This window comes from Ochotona princeps, chromosome 6, assembly GCF_030435755.1.
Source record: "Ochotona princeps isolate mOchPri1 chromosome 6, mOchPri1.hap1, whole genome shotgun sequence".
Lineage (NCBI taxonomy): Eukaryota > Metazoa > Chordata > Mammalia > Lagomorpha > Ochotonidae > Ochotona > Ochotona princeps.
The window spans coordinates 45,999,671-46,009,405 of record NC_080837.1 but is presented as its reverse complement, the minus strand read 5'-3'; the positions used below and the strand labels follow the sequence as shown (position 1 = coordinate 46,009,405).

At 43.8% G+C, this 9,735-nt stretch overlaps 1 protein-coding gene across 1 annotated transcript; it reads right to left on the bottom strand.

Annotated features, from left to right (window-relative positions):
- Positions 1-3,702: 3,702 nt before the first annotated feature.
- LOC131480483 (uncharacterized) lies at positions 3,703-8,879 on the bottom strand. Its single transcript, XM_058665399.1, has 3 exons — positions 8,690-8,879; positions 8,099-8,563; positions 3,703-4,010 (listed from the first exon to the last, which is right to left on the bottom strand). Exons 1-3 carry the CDS (start codon positions 8,790-8,792, stop codon positions 3,703-3,705), a joined length of 876 nt encoding a protein of 291 aa, XP_058521382.1. The 5' UTR covers positions 8,793-8,879.
- Between the last annotated feature and the right edge of the window lie 856 nt (positions 8,880-9,735).

Here is a 9,735-nt window from a genome sequence, read left to right as displayed (position 1 = left end):
CCATTTGCTCCTCCTTGTTTCTCAAAGTCATGAGGACCTCAGGTCCTTCCCAGAATTCTGCCCTGGAGAAAAGAAAGTGTTTGCAGGTCTGGCGATGGCTGCTCCTCCTGCTCCAGGCCCCAGTTGTGGGCTGCTCACTCCTATCCAGAGAGGGAGACCATTAGGAACACAGGATTCTGGGATGAGCAGGAAGCCGAGCTCCTCCTGTCAATCTGTGCTTTCACAAACCCCACTGAGCCTGTTCTGTCCTGGCTCCCTCAAGGAATGCCTAGGATCTGCCACTCTTGCTCCCAGAAACTATAGACTTAAGTAAAATAAAGCTCAATGACTTAATATTGTTCAATAGCATATTATTATTTGCAATTTTGTTTTCTGTCTGTAATTTTACTGTTAAATAAAGGCTCAGATTTTATTGTATTTATTTCCCCTGTGGCAACCGATAGCACTTGACCTTCCAGGTTCATGTGGTGCTAAACCCATGTGATAGTTCCTTCCAAATGATGTGGGAACCCAGTTACTGCTCTACTATCAGAGGGCTTTTCAAACACTTATCTCAAAGGTTCAAGAAGCATTCAACTATCTCGCACCTTTCTCCATGTTTCCATGAGAAGAATGACTAAAGAAAGACTAAGAAGAACTATAACAAAAGCAAACAAAACCCAAGCCTTAAGTGCAATTTTTTATAAATCTCCAACTCCCAGCTAGACTCAACTTCCACCCTGTGCATCCAGCAATATTACAGGGTCTCCATGGAGTCTTCTCCCCTACATTCAAAACTAATGTACTCCAATGCCTAGAAAGAGTCCCTAATACATTATATTAGGAGCTGAAATTCGTTCAATGGAAATTGCTATAATAGTACTTTTCACCAATTGTGAAAGAAATGTGAGAATTATCACAATAAAAATGTAGTTGCTTTTGTCAACCTTCGAAATAAATATCATGCCAGGGCCCAGCACGATAGCAGAGTGGTTAAAGTCCTCACCTTAAACGTGCCAGGATCCCATATGGTCGCCAATTCTAATACTGGTCACCCCACTTCCCATCCAGCTCCCTGCTTGTGGCCTGGGAAAGCAGTTGAGGACGGCTCACAGCCTTGGGACCCCGCACCCGCGTAGGAGTCCCAGAAGAGCTGTTGGCTCATGACTTCGGATTGGCTCAGCTCCAGCCATTGCAGTCACTTGGGGAGTGAACCATCGGACGGAAAATCTTCCTCTCTGTCTCTCCTCCTCTTTGTATATCCGCCTTTCCAATAAAAATAAATAAATATGTCATGCCATTCTCTTCTTGCATGTAGAGTTTCCTGTGAGAGATCTCCTGTGAGCTTAATTGGCATTCCTTTATATGTCAATTGATTTTTTTTCACGTGCACATTTAAGGATCTTTTACTTATGTTCGATTGAAGAGAGCTTGATTATCATATGTCGTGGTGAAGATCACTTTTGATCAAGCCTGTTGGGAGTTCTGTGTCCCTCCTGGAACTTGTTTCCCAATTCTTTCTCCAGATTAGGGAAATTTTCCTTTATTATTTCATTAAATACATTTGCAAACTCAGCTTCTCTGTCCAGCTTCTAAAAGAAAAAAATTGTCGGCCTAGGATAACATATCCAGCAAAGCTTTCTTTTGTCTTTGAAAATGAAATAAAATTCTTCCACAGTAAAGAAAAGCTAAAAGAATTTGCCTCTTCCAAACCTGCCCTACAAATGATACTTCAAGAAGTTCTCTTGGCAGAAAAGAGGAATAGCACCTACCAAAACCAAAGGCAAATGTGAAGAACATCCCAGTAAAATGACAACAGAAGACTGAACCAATGAACAACCCATTCCTAAAATGACAGGACCAAAGTAACACCCATGTACATTAAACTCTGAATGTAAATGGCTTAAGCTCAAGCAAACGTCATAGATTAGTAGACTGGATTAAAAACAAACCCATCTGCTTATTGTCTGGAGGAGACACACTTCAACAAAGATCAGCGGAAACTATATTGCATGGGTTTTGTTGTTTTCTGTTGTTTTCATCTCTTCAAAACACTTCCTTCTGATTAAATCATTCAATGACTCATAGATCATGAAGTGGCATCATTTTCTTCAAGAAGGTTCTTGATTTTTATTTCTTCAGCTACACATTAGTCATTTAATAGCATGTTATTCAGCTTCTTCATGTTGTTAATTTCTTCTTTCTTCCAGATGTTGATTTTGTTTTGTGGCTCTTCATTTAAGGGGATGGATAGCAACCGTGTAATGGAGACTGTCATATCTAGTAACATGTCATTTAACTTCAGGCATTATAAATTTCTATTTTTCTTTTTATTGTTGATTTTGTATCATGACTTTTCATTTAAGGGGATGTTTAGTAGCTGTGTAATGGAAACTGTCATATCCAGTAACATGTCATTTAACTTCATGGCATTGTAAATTTCTTCTTTCTATTGTTGATTTTGAATCATGACTTTTCATTTAAGGAGATGTACAGTAGCTGCGAAATTGAGACTAACATTCAGACGTGAGGATGTAGTGTGGTGTGCGTTTCTACTTCCAGACAAAGATGGACTTACAATGAAACTGTTTACTATATCTTGACAATAGGATTCTGGACTCTCTGCCAGTGTCTATGCCCGCAATGATGGACATATGACTGAGTATGAAGAACTATATGTTAGTAATGATATAGAGGAACTGGGGGGGGAGGGAATTGGGGAGGGGATAAGGGAATATGAAACTGTATTATAAAATAATAACAATAATAAAATGTATTAAAAAATAAAATAAATAAATAAAACTAGATGATGAAGGGAAGATTCTTACACACTGTTACTTGCTAGACTCTGCTGGAACCCCGGTGTGCAGAGGCAACAGCAACCTTATACAGCTTCCACGGGGACACCTGTTTAACTTCATACTAATTTCAATCTGTTTATTCATCATTATTTCCAAATGGTTAATATTTAAAGCTATCTGATGTGATTCTCTAAATTTTTTTCTTAAAACACTTCTTGTTCAACCTCATTGAATGTGACTTTAGTACACAGATATGTTCTGTTTTTGAGGGCTGCTACACTGCCCCAAATAAGTATCAACAGTCCTTGCTGTCAATCTCTCTCTCTCTCTCTCTCTCTCTCTCTCTCTCTCTCTCTCGTTCTCACTCTTATTATTATCTATGTTGATATGTCTGATATTCTTATCAGGCATAACTGCACCTTGGGAACAAAAAGTAGCATGTTACATTTAGCAGATTTTTAATAAACGTTCATCATTAGATATATTTCAATTATGGAAAGAGGAACATACTGAAAGACAATCTTAGTGCCTGTGTACTAGTACATGTAATTTGTAAATGTCTATATTCCCATTCGTGGTTCTTCTTTCCAATAATACTGAAGAGAAAGCCAAGTCTCAAAATTTCTTGAAGAGGTGCTCCCACTAGGCCAAGAAAAGGGCAGATGCTCTTCATACGAAAAAACAGACCCTTGCCCTGATGGCCCCTGTAGAAGGCAGGGAGGGTCAGGGCTGTAATTTAAATGAAGCATCAAGAGGATTTGAAGGAAAGCTTGATAAAAGGTCTCAGGTGAGCAGTGGCCTTCAAAACCTCATCTCTCTGGCCACCCCTAAGCCTTAGTTCTTCCCATCTTTGCAGGCTGAATGCCATATTTCCAGCACTTCTGTCAGGCTGCCCTTGCCCCATTGCAGGTTTAAATGCAGGTCACAGATGTCTGGGGAGCACTGTGGTGGCAGCACAGAGGTAGGTGGCAGAGTCTTCGGGCTGCAAGGCTGTGATGGACAAGTTGCTGCCATTCTTCAAGAGTGTGGCTCGAAGTCTTCCTTCCTGCTTTGCATCCCCAATGGAATACATGAAAAACAGGAGTTTGGGACCTTCCCCTGGAACCTGCTTGTACCACTGTAGATTTCCAAGACCATTGACTTGGTGGGTGCAGCTCATCAAGGTGGCATCTCCCTCCTGGACTCCCAGGGAACGAGGACTCTGTTCCAACTGGTTTTCTCCACTCAGCCCTGTTCAGAACAATATCACAGTATACAGACGTCAGTTCAGACTTTTCGTAATCCTATGACTAAGTCCCCCAACAAGAAAGGTCAAATGAGTATAGATTCTATCCCCCATCTGTTTCATGTCTATCTCCTGGGGTTCCCAGATCCTGCAACCCATCAACTCACAGCCAAGATGAAGCCAAAATATTATCAACCCAGAGTCCCTCTTCTCCATCTCAACCCTTTGTCTTAGTACCTGAAATACTACCTAAAATTATGCAGTAAAAACAAAAAGTCTTATTCCTCCCCCCTCTCAATCCAGAAACCAAAGGACCTTTCTGTCTCATTGAGAGCCAATCAGAAATAAGATCCCCTAATGTATGCATATTTGCTAAGATATGGAAGGTACAAAAGCCAAAAGAGAAAGAGCCACTGTCATCTGGTGGCAGCAAACAGAATCACCAAAGAAGTTTGGAGCCGACATCGTAGCATGGAAGGTGGAGCTGCAACCTGCAACATCAGCTTCCCCTCTAGGCACTAATTCATGTTTCAGGTGCTCCACTTCCAATCCAACTCACTACTAATGATCTTGAGAAAGCAGAAAAAGAAGGCCCGGGTGCATGGGCCCCTTGCAGCCACATGGGACACCTGGATGAAACTCCTCACTCCTAGCTTTGGCCCAGCTCAGGCTTGGCTGTTGTAGCCGTTCAGGGAGTGAAGCAGCAGAGACTGGGTGTTCCCTTTCCCAGAGGTTTATGGGTCCAGTAAATCTGGAGGGGTCAGAGACTCTGAATTCAGAATCAACAATATTTTTATCTTCATTTGTGATTGTTTATTTGAAATTTTGATTTTCTGTAAAGAAATCCTTTTTGTGATAGTAAGGAGGCAGTGGTGATTTCTTCCAGCCTTGTGAGTGGAGGAGACAGTCTGGATCTGAGATACGGAGGCAAACAATTGCAAGAACACAGGGAGGAAAGAGCTGCAGCGAGAGAGAACTGCAGAGAACTTCAGTACCTCAAGCAGCACAAGCGTGGGAGGCCAGATGGAAACCAGCCAAAAGGATTACAGGAATCAGTACACAAGCTGGTGCTTACATGGGGGCAGCATTATGCCAGGCCCACCAGCCATGCTGGAGTCTCACCATTCACAGATCAGGTGGAACAATCAAGAAAGCCTTCTGAAGTCGTGAGAAATAATTACCGCACAGGTCGAGCCAAACTTACAGACAGTAAGAAGACCATGGTCAAAGAAAGATCAGACTCTTGAATATCTGGTATTATTTATTAGGATGAGGAGAGATTTTCCATCTGCTGGTCTGCTACCCAAATGAATGCAACAGCCAAAGCTGGACCAGTCTGACACTGAGAGCCAGGAGTTTCTTCCAGGTCTCCCACAGGAGTGCAAGAACCCAAGGCCTGGGGCCATCCTGTGCTGCTTTCCCAGGCCTTTATCAGGATGTTGGATAGGCATTGGAACAATTGAACCAGCATGCATATGGGATGCCAGAGCACAGAAGATTAGCGTGCTATGCCACCTTGCCAGCACTGAGATTAGTGACCTTTCACAACAAATGCTAAGTCATAAAAAAATGGGTAAATATGCCTACTTATTTTAATAATGCCTGAAAGTAACCATAAATTTTAAAAAGAAGGTCACACTGTAAGATACTTTTTAAGGCAGACTATGCCAGATTATATCATGAACTCGTAACACATTCTTATGGATCCCATAGAGAGCGATGGCAACACTATAGAAGAACAGGCCACACAGAAATAGGAAACTCAACTTGGGAAAATTTAACATATATATAAAATGGATTTTTTTAAAAAAGTTTTATTGGAAAGGCAGATCTACAGAGAGGAGATACAGAGAGAAAGGTCTGCCACCCACTAGTACACTCCCCAAGTGGCTGCAATGGCTGGAGCTGAGGCAATCTGAAGCCAAGAGCCAGGAGCCTCCTCTGGGCCTCCAACTTGGATGCAGGGTCCCAGGGCTTTCCCAGACCACCAGTATGGAGCTGGATGGAAAAGGAAACAGTTGGGACATGAACTGGCACCCACGCAGGATCCCAGCATGTGCGAGGTGAGGTTTTAGCCCCTGAGCCACTGCACCAGGCCCTAAAATTATTTTTAATTTGGAAATACCAAGACTGCTGAGTCTATAAGTACTTTGGGGACTCAGGTCACTATGATAACAACCTCAAAATCAAACTGACCTTCTCGGGTGAAATTAGACATGTGCAGACAAAACAGCTCAACAGCTTTAGTTCTGATCTGCTACACACTCCAATTTCTGCACAGGTAGAGGACCCCAGCACAAGCCCTTATCACATGGAATCTGCTCACTTTAGGGGGCAAGACCATTTGGTGATTTGACTGCGACACTCCAGTGTATAAACATTGTGAAACATGTTTTTTTAAAGAAACAGAGAGACACATTATTGAGGACATTTCCTAGATGAAACAATTTCTGGACCATGGTAGCTATTCAAATAATTGTTGAATAACTGAATCTGGGTAGGCAACCACGCACAGTTACATTAGAAAACATGTGTTTTCTTTATTTCTAAGTTGTGTTTATGAATAATGGGAAAGGCAGAATTTCCAAGATGCAGGGAGAGACACAGAGAGAGTTGGATCTTCCATCTCATGATTCCTTCCTCAAATGCCTGCAATAGTGGAGCTGGGTGAGGCTGAAGCCGGGAGCCAGGAACTCCATCCAGGTGCCTTAATAGATGTCCAGGACCCAAGTATCTGGGTCGCCTTCTGTTTCCTCCTAAGAACAGTAGCAGGATGCTGGACTGGAAGCAGTGTACCAGGAACTCCATCAGAGGTGCTCTAATGTGGGATGTGGGCATCCTGGGAGGCAGCATAACCTGCTACACCACCTTCAGACATGAGGATTTTTTTTAATTTAACCATTTATTTTATTTTTATTGGAAACTCAGATATACAAAAAGAAGGAGAGACAGAGAGGAAGATCTTCCATCTGTTGATTCACTCCCCAAGCGGCCACAATGGCCGGAACTGAGCCAGTCCGGAAGCAGGGAGCCTAGAGCCTCTTCCAGATCTCCCACATGGGTGCAGGGTCCCAAGGTTTTGGGCTGTCCTCAACTGCTTTCCCAGGCCACAAGCAGGGAGCTGGATGGGACGTGGGGTGACCAGGATTAGAACCGGTGCCCATATGGGATCCTGGCACATTCCAAGCAAGGACTTTAGCCACTAGGCTACCGTGCCAGGCCCTAAATGTGAGATTTTAAGCTTTGTTAACCAGTTCTCTTGGCCCAGACTGGTTACTACATAGAATATTATCACAATCGTTTTCCTTAATCATTACTAGATTGCTGTCATGCTCACCCTTAAGAGTCACAGGTGGAGGGGTGTTTGATTAACGAGCGATTCAGAATGTGCTCCCTGGGCTCAAACAGAAGCTATTTTCCAACACAGAGTATCTTCTTTATGACTCCTTGTCTTGGAGCCACAGCCCTACACACTTGCTTCCTGTGAGATGATTCGCCCTTCAGGCTAGAGACAGACACAAAAGAAATAACGATAGAAGAGTCTCCTAAATCAGCAAGACATATCCCCAGATGAAACTGTGACTCCAAAACAGCAGGAGCAAGTCTCAACCGAAACCCAAGATTCAACCTCCTGCTTGAAACTCTCGTGAAGGGTGAGGGCAGGGCTTCTTTCAGCCTTTCCTGGCTGGCCAGTCGGACGTGAGAAGAGACCTCTGCAAAGAACTGGAGAAGGACATGAAGAGTCCAGGAACAGGGCAAGGAGTTTCTATGAGCAAAGGTGAGAAAAGAGCAACTCACATTACTGCCGACACCAGTGGGATTGCATCGCGGATATCACATCTGATCTGCCTTATATTTTCCCCAAACATGATGAGATCCAAGCAGATGTCTCATTCTGCACCGTGAGACTATCTCAGACCTCATCCACAAGTCCTCTTGGCACAGGAGTCACAGGGAACTTCACCAAATACCAGGGGATATTTTTCAACCTGGTGGAATACTCAAGGCACAGTTACTTAAACAGAGATAGCTGCGAAGTGGAACTCAGGTGTTCCCTTGGAATCCTAGCCCCATGCCTGCTTTAACCAGGGACATGGGTTGTGAGGCACCAAAGCTGGAATTTGTCCCTCTCCTCCAGTTGTCCCCAGTTTAGATCCTGACTCTGGAGAGAAGCTGTAACTCTCCCCACACAGGGCTGCCATACGCAGGTGCCACCTGCTGGCCCCGGGTTTGTGCTCTGGCTCCCCGGTGCTTTTTCTCACGGTGCCTCTCATGGCACAGTAGTACACAGCTGAGTCTGATACCCGCACTGAGGATTTATGCAGGTGGAAGGAGCTGTCCTTCTTAACCAGGGTGGCCTGGAAACCTTCATGCTCCACTTGATGGTTGTCTGTGGCGCTTTTCAGGAGCAACTGGGGAGCTTGATTGAAATTCTGGATGTACCAGTAAAGGAATTCCGAGTAGCTGGTTTGGTAGGTGCAGTTCAGGATGAGACGTGCCCCCTCGGAGAGGATGACAAGACCTTCTGTCTGGGTTACCGAATCTCCATGGGTCCTCCCTAAAATAATAAAGGTTTTGTTATTTAGAAATATATCGACAAGGTGGTCCCCAGGATAGAGCAGGGCTAGAGACCATCAATCAGATCTTGGAATTAAAAATCACTTAAAAGCAGAACATCACTCACCGAGCGTGAGCAGCAGGACCACCAGGCCCACTGACCAAAACTCCAGGGGCATAGCTATTGAGCTCTGGGCAAGACAAAGGGCAGAGTACAGCCCTGGGCACATCCCAGACAACAGGCTGAAGCTCCTATTCCAGAACCTGGGTCTAGGTAGAATCTTCTGGAGAGTTGTCGCTTCCTTGGAAAGAGAGCCTTCTTTCTCTGCAGCAATTGAAGTACAAGTGAAGAACGAGCAAAGTTAGCACGTCAAACCCTCTATGCCCTTTGGAAAATAAACCTCATGTGCAGGAAGGGGCGCCCTCTTATGGTTTGTCTGAGCACCTGCAGCTTGCACCACCAGGTCCCATCTCCAATACACTTGAAGAGTTAAGAGTTATTTTGAATGTTTTACTTCAAAGAAACCATAAACATTTGATGTGATTTATTCAATGGCATCAATGTATGTACGTATATAAATACTGCATTGTAAAACTACCGTATGTCTATTCAAAATAAATAAGGCCAAAATTACAATATTAGTAAATGTAGACAGAGGGTAATGTGTGTTTTAGAACACATGATTGCAGGCAGGAACGATCAGCTTTTACAATGCCACTATGCATGAGATCTGTACTACTCATCATTTCCTACACTCCCAACATGCCACTCAATATAGGCTCCTAAATATCCATCCCTGGACGTTAGTTCATGCCACAGTTATCTTTAGCCTAGACCGTTACCCGTCCCTTCATCACAGGACATGTACACTTTCTCCATAGGACCAATAACTTGTAAGTCCCCTTCCTCTGGTAGGCTTCGCCTTTTCTCTGATATATCCCAGGTGCCTATGACCCAGGAGCTATAGTTCCCTGATCCCAGCTTTCTCTGTTGTACCTATTATGACTAAAATAAGGGATTTAGGACCTGACCTGATAGCTCAATGGCTAAATCCTCACCTTGCAAGTGCAGGAATCCCATATGGGCACTGGTTTGTGTCCTGGCTCCTCCACTTCTCATCCAGTTCACTGTTTGTGCCCTGGGGAAACAGTAGAGGATGGTGCAAAGCCTTG

Bases quoted from the DNA above. Each gene is read 5' to 3' on its own strand.
- LOC131480483 (XM_058665399.1), bottom strand. From the start codon at position 8,792: ATGTGCCCAGGGCTGTACTCTGCCCTTTGTCTTGCCCAGAGCTCAATA. The intron at 8,564-8,689 runs GTGAGTGATGTT...TTATTATTTTAG, and splicing joins GGTCCTGCTGCTCACGCTCG to GGAGGACCCATGGAGATTCG. The intron at 4,011-8,098 runs GTCCCTGGTTAA...TGTTCTGAACAG, and splicing joins TTTGGTGCCTCACAACCCAT to GGCTGAGTGGAGAAAACCAG.